At 40.4% G+C, this 17,262-nt stretch overlaps 1 protein-coding gene across 1 annotated transcript; it reads left to right on the top strand.

Annotated features, from left to right (window-relative positions):
- ap1m1 (adaptor related protein complex 1 subunit mu 1) lies at positions 1 to 16,712 on the top strand. Its single transcript, XM_084369596.1, has 12 exons — positions 1 to 192; positions 1,096 to 1,252; positions 1,377 to 1,444; positions 1,543 to 1,673; positions 3,265 to 3,412; positions 3,610 to 3,736; positions 4,196 to 4,338; positions 8,052 to 8,123; positions 8,400 to 8,558; positions 8,776 to 8,901; positions 15,386 to 15,461; positions 15,874 to 16,712. The coding sequence occupies exons 1-12, from the start codon at positions 151 to 153 to the stop codon at positions 15,894 to 15,896; spliced, it is 1,272 nt and encodes a 423-aa protein (XP_084225722.1). The 5' UTR covers positions 1 to 150; the 3' UTR covers positions 15,897 to 16,712.
- Positions 16,713 to 17,262: the final 550 nt, after the last annotated feature.

The raw sequence follows: 17,262 nt of genomic DNA, 5'->3' as shown, positions 1-17,262 counted from the left end.
GGTGTGTCGAATAAGGAAGGGTGGCTTTTCCTTTTCGGTATTATGAATGAAAGTCTGTCCTATGATTTTAGCCCAGAAATAGTAATAACTGACCGCTTTCAATAAGGTACTGATACAGAGCTGAACTAAGCTCACGTTAATTAGTTCAAGATGTCTGCGAGTGCGGTGTATGTCTTGGATTTAAAAGGAAAGGTAAGATAACAGTGCTGCTGCTACTTTGCTAAGCTAACGTTAGCCTAGCCACCACATTCTTCATTGACAGATTATGATGTGGTTCAGTCAGCAGCAGGGTTGCTAACGTGTCATGGCTGTTTGATGCTGCGTTAAGGTTTCGGCTTGTGATTTAGACCAGAAAGATGCACGTAAAGCAAAGAGGTCGGTTTCATGTGATGAGTAAAACTGAAAAATACAAGGCCACGTAAAGCTACGCAAGAATAACGACGGATAAGCTGACTAACGAACTGGTGACCAGCTGTTAGCAGCAGCGAATGTGAAGAGGTTGCCAAAACTCCCCTAAAAAAATCTGAAGTTTCACTTCTCATTGCTTCTTTGCAAGGCATTACATACATTTTGGTATACTCCTGCAGCTTGTTTTCAACCGTGAACGTCTTTAGTTAATTCGGCGAATGAGTTATACACCGACATGCATTGAATTTAAGAAGCATCTCAAGTTTGCAGCGTGTGCTCCTACCGCCCACAGCTCTGTGTCAGTGGTGTTAAACAGCTTAAGTAACACTTGCATCACAGACAAGACACGTTTTATGCCGAGGTAATGTTGTAAAGGTGCTTTACTCAGGATTTAATTGTTAGATTTTTCCATCTAAAGTCCCTTTTGTTTGTACACAAAATGAATCGAGTCAAAACTTATCTCCTAATGAGTGTTTAAAGATTAACAAAAGTACAGGTGTGTGAGGGAAAACATATATAAATATAACAGAATTTGGCTATAATGGAAATTTCCCTCCTTGGTTACTGCCAGCATCTTAACTATATAAATACTGTATAGCCATGACAGCTCTCATATTTTTGCTGCTACCGTTTATTTACAGTAACAGTGATATTGCAAACTATACTAATACTATCTGTTCCTTTCAGGTCCTGGTATGCCGGAATTACCGGGGAGATGTGGACATGTCAGAGATCGAGCACTTCATGACCCTTCTGATGGACAAAGAGGAGGAGGGGACACTCTCTCCCATCCTGGCTCATGGAGGAGTCCGTTTCATGTGGATTAAACACAATAACCTCTACTGTATCCTTCTTGTTCCTGTCTGATATTTGTAGTCAAGCATCTCTTCAATACTTGGTGTTATGTTTATTTTGCTGATTGGGTTTTCAAATCTTGTAGCTAAATTTCTTAACAGACATCACACCAGTGGTTGCAACATCCAAGAAAAATGCGAGCGTCTCGCTGGTTTTCTCCTTCTTGTACAAAATCGTCCAGGTAGGGTGAAATAGTTACAGCAGATTTAGATGACTAACAAAGCCATGCACTCTATATTTACAGTGATGGAGTTATAAAAACATGTTTGTGTTCTTCAGGTTTTTTCAGAATACTTCAAAGAATTGGAAGAAGAGAGCATTAGAGATAACTTTGTCATCATATACGAGCTGATGGATGAGCTCATGGACTTCGGCTATCCTCAGACCACAGACAGCAAGATCCTGCAAGAGTGAGTACCCCAGTCTCACCACAATTAACCTGATGTTACATTCATTAAAGGTGCAACGAATGAATACAGCCATTTTTGATTAATCTTTGAGTTGTTTTCTGGCTGTTATTTAAGTCGATTCAATTTTATTTATTTTTTGTAGTGTACAACGCTGTGGTGCTGTACTGCTAACGTTGTACTTAGACCCTCGATCTGAATAAGGAAAAACTCCCCCCTAAATAAACCCTTTAACATGAGAAAAGACGTAAACCTCAGGAAGAGATAGAAGAGGGATCTCGCTCCTCCAGGAGAAACAGGCTTGCAACAGATGGCATGTGTACCTAATAGATCAGTGAAAAAATCACAATATGTAATGTAAAAAGTTTGGTGAGAAATACGGATATATAAGAGGAAGAGAAAGAAGAGTCTATTTTATAACATATCAGATAATGTGCAACATGGTAAAACTGGATCTCTGCAATTAACCCATCTCCGAGGAGCAGTGAAATCAGTGGGGTGAGGTGTGTGCACAGAGCCCAAAGGGTGCTAAGGGCGCACGCACAATTGTCCCCCCTCCCCAGCCCCCCACTGGCCTGCACTCGCAGTGCTCCGGCTGCAACCGGGCCTGACCTCAGTTACCTAATGTACATATGTCATCCTGTCGTAGCGCGGTCACTGCACAATTGAGAACAACAAAGAGAACATGACTATACTGGGCTTTTTTTTGGCTTTTTTTGTGTCGTTTTGCTCATAGACGCCCTCTCACATTCCTGGATTTTTTGATTATGCAAGGCGGCGTAATACACATGATTATACTTCATGTCCAGGTTGCGCACCCGTGCTTGTGTTCGAGCATGAGCAACCAGACCAGACTACAGAGCAGCTTCTTTCACTCAGCCTCCATCATAAAAAAAATAGTTTTTCTTTTGTAGAATAAAGGGACTACAACATGCGCTTCATAGCACCATTCTGTATGTAGAATGACAACTAAATGAATCTTAATATCTGACAGTCAATCAAAAACCTAAATTCACTGTTAACATTAGATTCATTTAGCTGATGTTTTCATCCAAAGCAAGTTATAAAGTACGTCAAATCTGCTGAATTCCTTTAAGCGCTTAATTTTAACAATTATTTGAAACAATTAAAAGGCTGCAAATCATAACGGTTGAAAAGCTTTAACTAACAAGTTCGGTACTTTTACCTGGAATTCAACATTATCAAAATTGTCAGTGTTAATTATGTGTTAATCAACTGAAATCAGGGGTTTTACAAATCGGTGTAGGACAACGTGTCAATCCAGCTTCCTACGGGTGTGAAGATCTTATACGCTGATTATTATGCAGCCGTTAAATCAGGTTACTCTTTTCACCTTTGTTGTACTGTAAATGACCGTTAAAACTTACAGTACTGTGGTTGACGCAGACACGTAGTAAGCTAACTCTGGATTTCCCCCAGTGTTCTGACTACTGCAATCAGTCAGACAGTCCTCCCTCGGTAACCATGAGACTCTCTGTTTTCCTTTGATGCTTTCTGGGAACTCACCACTGCAGACAGTCGATTTCCCCTTTTTTCTGTTTTTTGCCTCAGTGTTTACATTTTTGTCTCTCAGATACATAACCCAGGAGGGGCACAAGCTAGACACTGGCGCCCCGCGACCCCCTGCCACAGTAACCAACGCCGTCTCCTGGAGGTCAGAGGGCATCAAGTACAGGAAGAATGAGGTCTTCCTGGACGTCATTGAGTCAGTCAACCTCCTGGTAGGAACTCCTTGTTTTAGAAGCGCTGTGTTGCTTAAGGAAAGCCAGTCACAGTTTTTGTAAACTTCCTCCCTGTGTGCGTCACAACAATAGTGGGCTGATGTTGCTGTATTTCTGCACGCTCTCTGTACGCTTTCTTTGGCGGGTTTCTCTGTCCCTTTGTGACCCCCTGACACTGTAATCCCTCTGTTTTTCAGGTTAGTGCCAATGGTAATGTTCTACGTAGTGAGATCGTTGGCTCCATTAAGATGCGTGTCTTCCTGTCTGGAATGCCTGAGTTGCGTTTGGGCCTTAATGACAAGGTTCTGTTTGAAAACACTGGACGTGAGTTCTCTCTTGCAGCAGACTTGGGTCATATTGTATTAAAAATGGTGATGAAGGTTCTCAGTCATCCAGGTCATGATAAATCTAGGTGTTGTATTGTCGGCAACTGGACTTCAGTTTCTTGAAGACGTTTCACCTCTCATCCAAGCGGCTTCTTCAGTTCTAACCAACTGTATTAAAAAGTGATTCAGTTAATTGAGGAGCTGCCTAATGGAGTTTTGATTATAATAAATTACCCTTTCAAAGAATACAACAGTGAAAATCAGATAGATGTTCTTGGCACTTACTGCTTTGTCCATCTGTCCCCTCATGCTGATTGGAAAAAACTTTTTAAAGTTATTTGCAAATTCAGTTTGACCTAGTTCTGATTTACACAAGTTAATGCAATGCAGGTTCACTGTTCTTATATTTTTATTTCTCCTTTTTAAAATGATCTGTTTTGTTTCTTTTATCTTGTAGGTGGGAAGAGTAAATCGGTAGAGCTGGAGGATGTCAAGTTTCATCAGTGTGTCCGTCTGTCTCGCTTCGAGAATGACCGTACCATCTCCTTCATTCCTCCAGACGGAGAGTTTGAGCTCATGTCTTACCGCCTCAACACTCATGTGAGTACTGTGGATCAGACACCTTCCGGCCCCTTTTGTATTCTTCCAACAGGGTCTGGTAGTTCCACAGACCGACGCATAACAAGAGTAAGGTGTGAAATAACACATGCCAAGCACAAAATCATAACACACTCGCTGGTGATTTTCTGAGATGATATCAGTTAAGTTCCTTTGGTTCTTGTAGCCTTTTAAAATGTGCCTGCTCTCATATATGGTCATCACAGGCCACCATATCAACCAAAAACCCCCTTATACTGCCTCTCCAAGGCTGGAATATTGCACCGTTATTCCACCTCGCCGTCTGTATGAAAGTTACAGAGGCAGAATGGGGGGGGGACAGTTTCGTTCCGCCTCTGATCTACCAGCAGAAGTAAAAACAGAGGTGAATTGACGTCTGTGTGAAAGTGTAAGCTGGCAGGGTGTGACATTTTGATGACCTTCACAGGCCGACAACTCAACAGATCCTTCACTGGATGTTGTCCCACACTTTAACCCACAAAGCAACGTGACAAGACCAGATAACAGTAATGTGATAGCAGGTAGTGTGTCTGATAACTAATAGGAAGAAAAAATGCTGAATTTATACATGGAAAAGTGGCTGTCACCCTGTCTGTCCCGCCCACTTCTCATCATACTCAGCAGCGAGAGCCAAGCAGCAAAAAACTTTAACTCACAATGTCTTTGTCGCCTTCCACTATGGTGTTGTTACTCTCTTTGGCAATTTATATAAAATTAATATCACCGCGACTGTCAGCCCTCCCTACCGAGTCTTCGATGAACATCCCCCCTTCAAAACAGCATCCCTCTTTGGGAGTGAGAGCCAGATAAGGTCCTCTATTTACTGATGGCGATAATGTGATGTCATTTTGAACAAAAAGCGTATCTTTGTCACTTTCCACGATGCATGGTGGGTCAGGATCTCAATCACAACACATTAAAACAACATCCATATGATTATTAAGTGCTGAGACATTTGTAAATTTACAGATAGAAACGCGCACGCACAAAAAAAAATCATAGATGGCAAAGTTATGATGTGTACCATCACGCCTCTTTTGTTACCGCAACACCAGCATGCTATATAAAATGACTGGGGTGGCGTTATGCCAGCGCTGGTTGATTCAGTGTAAAACAACAAAGGCGGTGTAGTGGCGAGCCTTCGTTGCTACGGTGTTACGGAATCTCTGTTTAAAAAGGGCTAATGACTCAGCTGTAGGAAACACGGGCAGCTAATGTATTTGGAGTCACCAGACTACAGGGTACTATGCAAGGCTGGGCACAGTCCCACAGTTGAGCTCATAGTGCGTCATCTTTGTTCACTTCTTTTATTTGAATGAGGTTTTACTTAGAATTTAGAAGAAAATCCAATAAGAACTGAATCTCACAGCTCTTCTTACTGACTCTCTTTTGAGTTACCACAACATTTTTGTCCATGCTGCTCACTCGCACAACTCATGTAGCTCGCCAGATAATGTATTGAAAGTTGTTTATAACAATAATGTTGTTTTGCTGAAGTTGTCGAGCGATGTTACAATCGTCAAATTTATGGAAAATACGCCAGGTTAAAATAAACTTTCCTTTAACCACTAGACCATCAATTCAACAGTGTGTGAAATAAATTGTGATAAAAGCAGGCGAATCATGAACAAATACGACAGTATATAAACTACGATAATGACTCGAGCACATGTGGTGTTCCATGTTTCATGGTTTTTTTTCTGGCCTTAAAAGTAAAGCAGTCCACCAGGGTAACTTCAGCCAGTTTCTCTATGGTGTCTGGTAAATATTTACAAAAATAATGAACAAAGATGTTTACCACAACTTTTTACAACAAGGCACAGTCGGTACAAGAGCTAAATATTTGTACACAAAACTTCTAAACTGGAAACAACGAAAGAGATTGGGTCTCAGCCAAACCAGCCTCTTCTCAAGTGGGGCTGAATTGCATCATCATGAACCAGGCCTTTCACTTTATAAATCCCAACTGCATAGTTATAAAAGGAAGTTGAAAATCAAATATAATGAGTAATACAGGAGGCTGTAAGGAAGCACATTAGGTTAAAAAAGTTTAAACTGGCATCCAATTCTCACTAATATTTCACAATAGGGTTTCCAGTAAGCCTGTGAGAAGGGAAGTAGAACAGTGGAGCAGAGGTCGTTCCAGTTTTAGCAAGCAGTAACCACCACAAGAAAATTTTAAATGAACTACCCAAGAAACAACAATTTTAAAAATGTAATGTTATTTAGATGAAATAAAAACAAGTGCAAGACTTGAAACTACAAAAATGTACACATTTCTTCCTTTTTTCGAACAAGTGTGAAAGTGTTTCGAACAATATGAAATCTATTTTACATGTAATTTAATTCAAACCTTACCAACATAGCAAGAGAGCCGCATTTTTTACATAAAAATCCAAAGGTTTGATCTGCATGATAGCCGATACACCCCTGAAGTGTTTTGAATCTAACCTCTTTTGTTCTTCGTAATGCCTGAGTTCTCTCTCTCTCTCCCTCGATGTACTATAGAGGTAGATATATAGGCCAGCATTAGTTTATTGTGGAAAGATAAGTTTCTTTTTATGTGTTGAAGAAACAACGAAAAAATTCAGTAACAAAGATTTGCTGTAGAGAAATGCAAAATGAACCTCTACATAGTTTGTCCAACAGAAAGAAATTACAGGTTACATTTTTTTAACTGTAAAATATAAGGCTCAGTATCCATATTGGTCACAATGATGAAAAAAATGTTCAATTGCGTGCTAGGGGCAGCTGTATGGTAGCATCAAAATCGCTATTTTTAAAACGCTGAGAAGACTCAACACAACATGAAACTTTGCTCGTAGTGTCACCAGGGTCTCTACACATGAACACGGGCATTGAGATTTGTGTACGCAGAGTTTACTAAAAAGAAGATTTTGAACAACTCACGCTAGCAGTAGCAGTAGCCGTCCTGCCAGTCGAGATGAGTCGATCCCTGAGTGCGGCGTAACATGGAGGAGAAAGCTCCATGTTGCATCGGGGATCTATACGCATCTCGACTGGCAGGACGGCGATGAGCGGAGCAAGCTACTTACTACAAGCCTTTGGTTTTAGATCAGAGAGCTGTCTCTACCGTCAGTCATCCACCACACCAATCAGCGATACTCTGTGCTCGATTATCTTCACCTTGGTCGAAGAAAGCACGACTTGTCCTTCTTCTCAAGTCATGGTGAACATCATTGATAATTCAGGCAAACTTTGCCTTTACAGAAAATGTTTTGATTAATTTCATAGACTGATTCCGCACCATGTTGTCATGGCGACAGTCACCATGTTTTATCAAATATAAACGCTAATGATCCCTCCATGAACGCGGGTACTGCATACATGTTTAAGGTCTATACAGTCACAAACCTGTTGCGCAACTACACAGCCTGTCAAGAGCCCTCCCAAGTTTGCGCAGTCCAGGTTTTTCCCCTAGACTTCCTCTGCAATATTTAGATCACACAACACTGATTCCAGACAATACAAAGTTAAGTATGTGACTACTTGCTGTTGTTGTTGGTAGTTTTGGAAACTGAGCAAATGTATTCTATTCCTAAACATTTCGTCGGTTCCTGTTGTAGTGACACCTGCTGTCCACTAGGTGGTGACTGTGTCACGTGTTATTTAAACTGCCATGTGTGATGAATGGAATGGAGGCTCTTGTTTAAAATCTGTTGTTTGCATCTTAGGTGAAGCCCTTGATCTGGATTGAATCTGTTATTGAGAAGCACTCCCACAGTCGGATCGAGTACATGATCAAGGTGGGTCAGTTGCCATGACATTTATCTCAGCATCGTTGTTGTTGTCATAAACACGCTGTCGTAGTTATTCATAACAGAACAAGTAAAAAAAAAAAGATTTGAGGTAAGTGCAGTAAATTATAATGATTTTCAGGGACTTTCTGTTCTTCCTTATATTTAGCGTCCTGTTCTCACATCAAACCATGTTTAATGCTATAATAAAGCTATCATTAAGTTTTAATACCCTGTTCAGGCAGAACATCGTGTTAAACTTGACCTGCTTGTTTCTCGTTTTAGGCTAAGAGTCAGTTCAAGAGGCGTTCCACAGCCAACAACGTGGAGATCCACATTCCAGTGCCAACTGACGCTGACTCACCCAAATTCAAGACCACAGTGGGCAGCGTCAAGTGGGTGCCTGAGAACAGCGAGATCGTCTGGTCGATCAAGTCCTTCCCTGTGAGCAGAAAATATGACTCATGAGTAACATAAAGATGGTTAAAAATTGACTTATGTTTGTGTTTTTTGGTAACGCCAAAATAAGAATTTGGGTTTTGGCTGCCACGATGTCAGTTTCTGCATTTGTTCCATAGTTAATCCTTATAAAGACTCGATTTAACACGTGCAGATTCCAGAGTCGTATAGAGTTTGTGTTGTGACTTGTGTTGTGTCGCAGGGTGGAAAGGAGTATTTGATGCGGGCCCACTTCGGTCTGCCGAGTGTAGAGGCTGAAGATAAGGAGGGGAAGCCACCAATCAGTGTCAAGTTTGAGATCCCGTACTTCACCACCTCAGGCATCCAGGTATGCCTCACACACATCCCCACATGACCTCTGTTAAACTCAACCAGTAATTTGTTTAGCCTACTTGCAGCAGCACATGGACAGAGGTAAAATAAGCTATTCAGACAAAATGTTATCACAGGAACATTCACTAAATCTGTTTACAGTCGCTCAAACTGTGTTTATCATTCCGATATAGTAAACCATCTGGCAGCACATTCAAACATATGCTGCAGTTTATTTGCACCTGCGTGCATAGTCCAAATATCTTGTGGTTTTCTGTTGTTTCTCTGTCATCCTGGATTTAGAATTTGTGGCACGTAGCAGTGTCTCCCAAATGTACTCCCTCACCAGAGCAGGAATTTAAACAATTCATATTTGTCCTGTTTTTGGCCAGAGGGGGCAGTGAGGGAGCTCTGTTAAACTGTTAGATTCCTTCTGTGGTAGAGAAAATTTCTACTGTTGAGCAAAGCAGAAAGCAGCTGCTCATCAACTTGGACATGGCCCTCTGCTTTTTATGTTAATCACAGTAATAGAAAATGTCTTTCTTAGTTACAGGTAAGTAGATTCATTGGATTTTGATTGTGATTCCCATGAAACTGAGAGGAGAAGCTAATGTTTTTCCTCCATGTTTGAATGAAAACTCTTGCTGACCACAGACTTACACAGATACGCTGCACTTACTGTATAATCACAGTTGTCCTGTGATTATACGTGCAGCACCACAGCAACACAAAATTAAGTTTTCCCATGTCTTGATGTGAGGAAACAGTGGCAACTTGAAAAAACTCTGTTTGAAAATGTCATATTTTTGCCCGAAGAGAAAAAATAGCATTTTTACACACTCACAGCTCAGGGCTGCATTAACCAGATTTCACTTGACTTAGTTATCTAAAGCAAGAGCTCTTAAACTGAAAGTTGAAAATGACTGCATTCATTTGAATGCTATTTTTCTAAAGCATAAGACGAGTATTATCAGCTAAGACAGACTTTAAAATTATGGATTGTACAGCTCAATAGAACAGAGTGATAATAAAAATCACAGGAAAAAGATCTGTGTATTTTCTATTATTTGTGGATTTCATGTAGAATATTCACCCTGAAACCCCACACTTAGGTCGCTCTGAAGACGCATCAGATCCTCAGCTTACACATCTGTCGACGCAGTCAACTCCTCCACCAATACCTCCCTCAGATTCTCATTATTGTTCTTGAGAATAGTCAGTTATAAGTATGTCATGAACTACAACCACACTGTAATTGCAAAATGTGATTTAGAAGCAGCTGTCATCGTCATAGGTTTTCTTGAACAATTACTAATTCCAAAACCAAATATTCAGCATGGAAAATGACATAATGTTACTCACGTACTGTTAGTAAGTGTTTCTGTTAAAGGAAGTGCAGGGAGTAGATCCCTACAGCAGCCGAGCTTATCACTGAGGAATTCTTATAGCTGTATAAACATCTCAATTTTATATAAATGTTCTATTTCAAAACTTACTTTAAGCGTATTTTTAACAAAAAGCGCTTTGATCAACTGTATTCTTCTCGACTGTTGAGCTCCTGAATCTCTCCTTCTAACACACTTTTATTTATTTGTTAACTTCTCATACTGCTTTCTGTTTAACTCTCATTAAAAGAGCTACAAGGTCACATTTTCCAGCTTCTCCACATTTCCTATGATACTCAATAAAACGTTATTAGGTTGTATGGACATTATGCAGCCCACTCGGAAACAAGAAGCTCAATCCCACGTTAATTGAAATCTATAATACTTTTAATTGGGGTGGTTTTGGCCGTATAAGAATGCATGTCATTTTCCAAGGTAATTTAGCAGCTCCTTCCTTCCTTTCACGTTTTTTGCCAGACCATAAATGAACAGATGCTCGAATAAAAAGCAAGTTACGTCATCGTGCTGCGATAAAGGCAGGTGTGGAGTCACTTTGAATATCAATGAACCAAAGACTTGTCCTATGTTGTGTTAAACATTTCTTTCAAAGATAACTTTTCATGTTTTTCTTTTCAAAATGAATGTGAGAGGTATCTCAACTCTTTCATGGACCTTTCAACAAGCCACTCAATTAAAGTAACATATTTTCACACACCTCTTTTTATGGATCAGAACAATGTAAAAAATGTATTCGTACAACAATTTTTTATTTTTTTTAAAGTTGAAAAATAAAGAAAATTAACTAAAGATCTTATAAAACCAACAAAAAGTCTCCTGATATGCAGCACAATCTTCATAGAACTAGGTCATACTTTCTCATCTCTTTGGTTGATGGATCCTCTTTTTGTGGTTTTTGAAAAACCATTGCTGAGTTGTATTCAAATAAAAAAAACACAGGGTATTTCCTCTTTCCTTCAATCTGAACACACCCTTTTGGCAGAGATGTTACTGTCCACAGTGATCAGAACGAGGTGGTCAAAGTTAACAACCATTATTGTTTTTAAATTTGGCTTTTTCTTTGGTTAATAACAGTATCAGCAATATCACCCTGGATTTATTTAGTTGTCAGTCATTGAAAAAAATCACACTGATATAATCATTTGAAGAAGTATGCAATGGAATAATTTTAAATTAATGATATTGACAACAGATTATGATCAGAACACTGTATTCAGAGGCAGTATTCACTTTCTTAGCCATACTATCATTACTATTAAAGGAAATTTCAGCTGATTGGTTGAGTAGTTTTTAAAAAAATTCAGTTGGCCGTTGGAAGCTGCACTAAATAGAAATAGATATACATGGTGAAACCTATGAAACTAGAAACAGCCTAATGTCACGAATGATTTTTCTTCCGTTAAATCGGTAACTTCCTGGAAGGAAGCCACCTGAAAAGGTCTGGTTCTGAAAGCCACAGTGCGCCCTGGGGACTTTTTTTTTCTTTTTTGTTTTAACTTTTAGTTTTTCAAGAACTTGAAAAACTAAAATTGCACTAAAACATACTGGAATCACTTTAACCTTATATTTTCTTAGGAAAACAATATTTTGATTGCATCACAGACGGGACACAATTCTGTTTTTTAGTGAACAATCAGCGGATCTCAAATAAATAATCATGAATCATAAATCATAAGGTCCTCCTGCACGACTCATTGTGTGTGTTTTATTGCGATCCGGAATAAAATCTGTTCTAGTCCCATCCATAATTTGTAGTTTTGACTAATATTTGAAATAAAATAACTCATGTCGTAGTTTGATGAGTTAAGAGTGATTACTGGAAATGATGTTGTCCGTTGGTATTTAAGATCTACACACGTGGACATAAATTATCAGGATTAGAGTTGTAGTTGCCAGTTCCCATGTTGTTGTCGGCCTCCACAGCACCTCCACTGTCTGTCGAACCAAAAGCTTAAAAACTTCTTGCTCACTGTTTGCAACCGCACTGTGGTGCGCAGACCATCTCATAGGCAACCTATTAAGAGCCAGATTCCCACTGAACGCTAGTGTCAGGCCAGTAACCTTCCCCTTATTACAGGGCAAAAGCAGACTGGGTCTCAGACTCTAATGCAGCCAGCAACACCACTCTGTACGTGTGAGAAGAGGCTGTGAAGTTTAATTAGACACATGTAAATATCAAAGCATGAGAAAGTTCCTCTTAGCTGTACCACTAAGTGTAGAGGAGAGCACATGTGAAGTGTGTATGATGCACGTAACTGCACCTTATAAATTTTACTAGAAATGGAGCAACCCCACACTTTGGCCCGAGTGGCAATAAGAGCAGAACTGTAGTTACATTTTCAAATCTCCCATCTTTAGGTGATGTCGAGGGAACCCAAACAAGCTGGCAGATGCATTATGGGTCATAGCTTCTACCGAAAGCCTGATAAATCCAGACCACACATGTAGTCTGTACTTACCAAACGAGATGCAACAAACATCCTCCTTTCCCCTTCTCATCTTACAAGCCATAATGATATTTTGCGGAGGATGGCTTTTGATGGCTTTCTGCTGACTGCGTACCCACGGTCAGGCCGACTGCATGTTTGGCTGCAGGGTTCAGGGAGAAGTGCTGTGCCGGCAAACTTGGTGATCCCGTGTCTGTGTGTTTGTCGTCATGTGTCTGCTGGCCACGGCGCTCTCTCTCTCCCTCTCTGACCTCACTGTGTAGTGGAAGGTAATAACAAGGCGGCCACTACCGAGGCCCGCCGCACAAATTCCTGCCCTGTCTGTCCGGCTTTCAGCTGGGAACGGGCGCAATGGAGACACGGCACGGCAACATCTCCCAGAGAGGGGTCGTGTCAGCCTTAAAATGGCAGCACTCCCATCGCTTTTAATTGTGAGAGCACAGATCAGACTTTTGTGAGGTTTGTGAGAAAGTTCGTACTCCTAAAGCACACCGAAGCATGAAAGATATGTCTGTAATTATTTTTGGAGCGTACAGTGACAGATAGTTATTGCTACCACAAGATGAAATGACATACCGCAGAAGAGTAAGTTCTTAACCTTGTGGAAAAGATATTAATTAAGCAATATTTCATCTTTTATAAACCGGTCACTTTAAATCTAACTTATATGGACAGATTGTCACAGTGGCATAAGTTTTAAGTGTTTTTTTTCTCCACCTGATGGCTCATCATGTTCAGTGGTGGACAGGCTGGCAGGGTATTTTTAGAGTGTATTCTCGAAATTCAGCTCTGTGGTAACACTGCTCTGGTGAAATATCAGTTAATGCCTTGTGAAAGTTGTATCTCGATTATGCTGATGTGCATTTTTTTTTTCTCTCCTCCACCCTGGCGTCGAAAAAACAGTATGTTACAGTTATGTAAATTCACATTGAGTGTCCCTTGAAAGCTGTTCTGTATCTGCTTCCCCCTTCTCAGTGTGACTCATACTACTGCTTCCTCATCAACAACACTTCTCTTACTACAACTTGCATCTTGCTAAAAGCCTAAAGGAGCACTTCACCGAAAATCTATCTTTTGAGTGTCAAATACTTCCTGTCTATAGGCTTAAAAAGTGGCTCTTAAAAATGGGTAGCTTTTGCCAACATCCTCTGCAAAGGAGCAGAAAGTGAAAAGTCAAAATACTCAATTAGAATATTCCTAGAAACATCTTAAACCACTCCTGCAGCATAATGCACGTCAACATCTTCACTCTGTATGTTCAATATGTTACAAATAATCCTAATTTAGCCTTTAAATCACCAAAATACAACTTCCAGTAGAACTCTGGCGCTATGAGGAGGTTATAATGGACGGAGGACGAAGGTAGATTCAGTACATAATAATTACATTCACTGTGTGCAAAATGTTAGACTTTATTGTGCACTTTCTTACATTTACAGTTACAGTTGTAAAAAATAATTATTTTATGTCAGTAAATAATATATGCAACATAACATATATGCATACGCACACTCAACATATCTGGTTGTCTCATAATATGGCTGCCGGTATAAACACTATGGAGTTGACGTGTCATAAGGAAAAGAACCAATGTAATTCCCTCAAACATATACTCTTAACATACACCCACATACGTACAGATACAACAGATAATGTAAAATATAATGATACCATGCTGCACCGACAATGGTTTATTCATTTATTGTCTATTTGTTGGGGCGATTATGTAGCATAAACTGATGCCACACAACAGCATTTATAGCCTAAGCTAGTTTGCAATGAACTTCTCTAGATGGGTCTTTTTAAAAAAACATAAAACTCAACAACAAATATGTGCAAGAAAATACAGACAGAACAATATGGAACACAATTTGTAATAAAATACATCAAATCACTGTAAAACAAGATGCACCAGTCATTCATGACTTTGTGTCTGATACCTCTTCAAAAACTGTTTCAGTTTGAGTTTAAATCCCAGTCAGGATCCAGTTAAAGTTCTGCAGGTAACAAATTCCACATGTTGATCCCCAGAAGAGAAATAGCTGTTTGTTAGTGCACCAAATTTTATTCGCCTTGCCAGTTTGAACACACTAGATGCTCAAAACCTCCTTAGAATTTGTATGTAGTGTGGTAGTTGGGCAGTGGCTGTTCAGAAGTCCTGGGTTCTAACCCATCTGTTTCAAGTACCTCATGTTCACTGTTTGCACTTCCTCCTCGTGCCTGTTTCCTTTGGGTGCTCCAATACTCACTACTACCTGCCACAGTCCATAGACATGCACAGTAGATGAGTTGTCTCCTAATTTTGCCATAGGTGGTATTTATGTTCGTTTTGTATGTGTTGGACTGGCAGCCTGTCCAGGGTCTATTGTGGCTTTTCCCAGAACATGCTGGTATGAGCTCCAGTGGCCCCATTATCCTGCACAGGATAAGTTTAGATCATGGATGGAAAATGTAAAGGATTAGGTAGTTTATCTTTCTAAAAGTTTATTTGATATTAACGAATGGCTTTTGTGTTGTTTTTTTACACTAGAACCCAGCCACTGAAATCATTGTTTGCAGTGAAAAACTGTTCATATCAAAGAAGCGTTTGGAAAAACTGTCAGCAAACTCGTGTTTATACCTGTCATTCATCTTTGTTTTCCCTCGACAGGTGCGTTACCTGAAGATCATTGAGAAGAGTGGATATCAGGCCCTGCCGTGGGTGCGCTACATCACCCAAAATGGAGGTAGGTTAAGAGTTCAGAAATGCTTGTGCTCACACACAGTGCCCATATGTGCTGTTATTAGGCAACAATTGGGCAATGCAGTGCAATGTGGTGGGAACCAACCTTGTACTGATGCAGTTCTATGAAAAGGGGATACAGTGAAGAACATGAGGCAATGTGGCAACGTCCTGCGAAATGTGAGAAAGTGAACTTTTTTTTTGTTGCGCTTCCCTGATCTTCATACTGACATTACCAAGGTTGCACATGTTGGTCTTTTTGCTAATGTTGCCACTAATTGCCAAACATCCTCATCTCATTTCCTTTGTATTCCATTCATTCTGGGTGGAAAGCATCAGCTGCCTCCACTCGCTTTCTCTCCGATTCGCTCCTTTTCTTTGTCCATTTGATTAAGTCTCGTCCATTTCCTCCTCAGATTACCAGCTCCGGACCCAGTAGGCAGCGCCTCAGCCGGCAGTAGGCAGGTGGAAATCAGAGGGGGCGGAGTCGAGCCGCTAATGTGCTATCAATGGCAGGTGTCAGTCATGAGACCAGAGGACTGTCAGTATCTACTTTTTGTTTTGTTTTTGTATTTTTTGAAGTTTTATTAATTTCTGATCAATGCAAATATTAGATGGAGCCTTCGGTTAGACCAGGTTTAAAAAAAGAAGGAAAGTAATTATGCTTTACTACTGTGTGGCTCCGAATGTGAGTGAACGCCAAGAAAAGCAGGAGTAATGTTTACATCCAACCCAGACGGTGCAGAGACGTACACAATCTATTAGAAAGGTTCAAAAGAATTATGGTAGTATGTTACAATTCTCTCTTAAAGTTACTGTAATCATCTCACACAGGTTAATAACACACTCGCCGGTCAGTCTGAGTATGGTATTTTATATGAAGCTGCTTTGTTCTGCCACAATTCCTCTTTGTTGATTATCTGTATATATTTGTTACATGTTAATGGACTCCAGTGTTATTTGTTTGTAAATTAAAAAAAGCTCTCTTTTCTCTGTATTATCACCTCTATGTGATGCCATTGATACGTGCCAGAGCGACGCCTTCCTGCATGGCTGTTGTGCTTTTTATTCATCTGGTAGACTCTTTTGACATTCAGCTTTGCAGTAAAGACTGAAACGTGGTCAGTTTAAGTTGCACGGTAAATAGTATACCAGTTGTAAAATTCCTCTATTCCTGCCCCAACACCTGTTTCCCTTCTCCCCGTCTGTAACCACATTATTTTAAATCATTAAATGTCTATTTAGAGAAACTGTTCCATCGTCTCCTTGCGTCATTTCATGTGTGATGTCACTGGAGTCATCACACTCAGCTGTCACAGTGTCATCTGCAGGCACCTGTCCCGCAAACCAATGAGGAATGCTGAATGCAGAGGAAAACTCTGCAGAGGAGGGGTTTTCCTGTATCAGGCCTGTGGTTGTAGCAGAACCATGGATGGTTCTTTCCACCCTGTCCTGGAGGTCTTTTCAAACAGAGCAACTCTTAATACCCAGGGCCCGTGATATCATAGGCAGTTTAGAGCCAGCACTCCGTAAACATGCAGGAGAGCTGGGAAGGATGTGACTCAAGCTGTGGTCAGCGGTCACAGACATGCGAGAGAGAAACGTAGGATGGACCAGCACAGACTGGCTATTGTTCGTGCCAAGCCAGACTGCAGTGGTCCTGCATGAGGTCATTCCTTAAGTTTGTCTTGTAAGGGGACCGTGATACTCTGAATTCATGTGAGTCACTTGGAGCAGGTGCTGAAGGTTACTCTCACCGTGACCTGAAATACCAGATTTGTTCTCATTACTGGTCACATGATGGA

The sequence above is a fragment of the Pagrus pagrus genome (assembly GCF_965226575.1).
Source record: "Pagrus pagrus genome assembly, chromosome: 12".
Classification (NCBI taxonomy): Eukaryota; Metazoa; Chordata; class Actinopteri; order Spariformes; family Sparidae; genus Pagrus; species Pagrus pagrus.
This window is presented reverse-complemented; position numbering and strand designations above follow the sequence as displayed.

What these genes read in the sequence shown, in the direction of transcription:
- ap1m1 (XM_084369596.1), top strand. Translation starts at nt 151, where the DNA reads ATGTCTGCGAGTGCGGTGTATGTCTTGGATTTAAAAGGAAAG. An exon ending in TCTTGTACAAAATCGTCCAG is followed by an intron (nt 1,445 to 1,542) that starts GTAGGGTGAAAT and finishes TGTGTTCTTCAG; the next exon opens with GTTTTTTCAGAATACTTCAA. An exon ending in TTGAGTCAGTCAACCTCCTG is followed by an intron (nt 3,413 to 3,609) that starts GTAGGAACTCCT and finishes TCTGTTTTTCAG; the next exon opens with GTTAGTGCCAATGGTAATGT.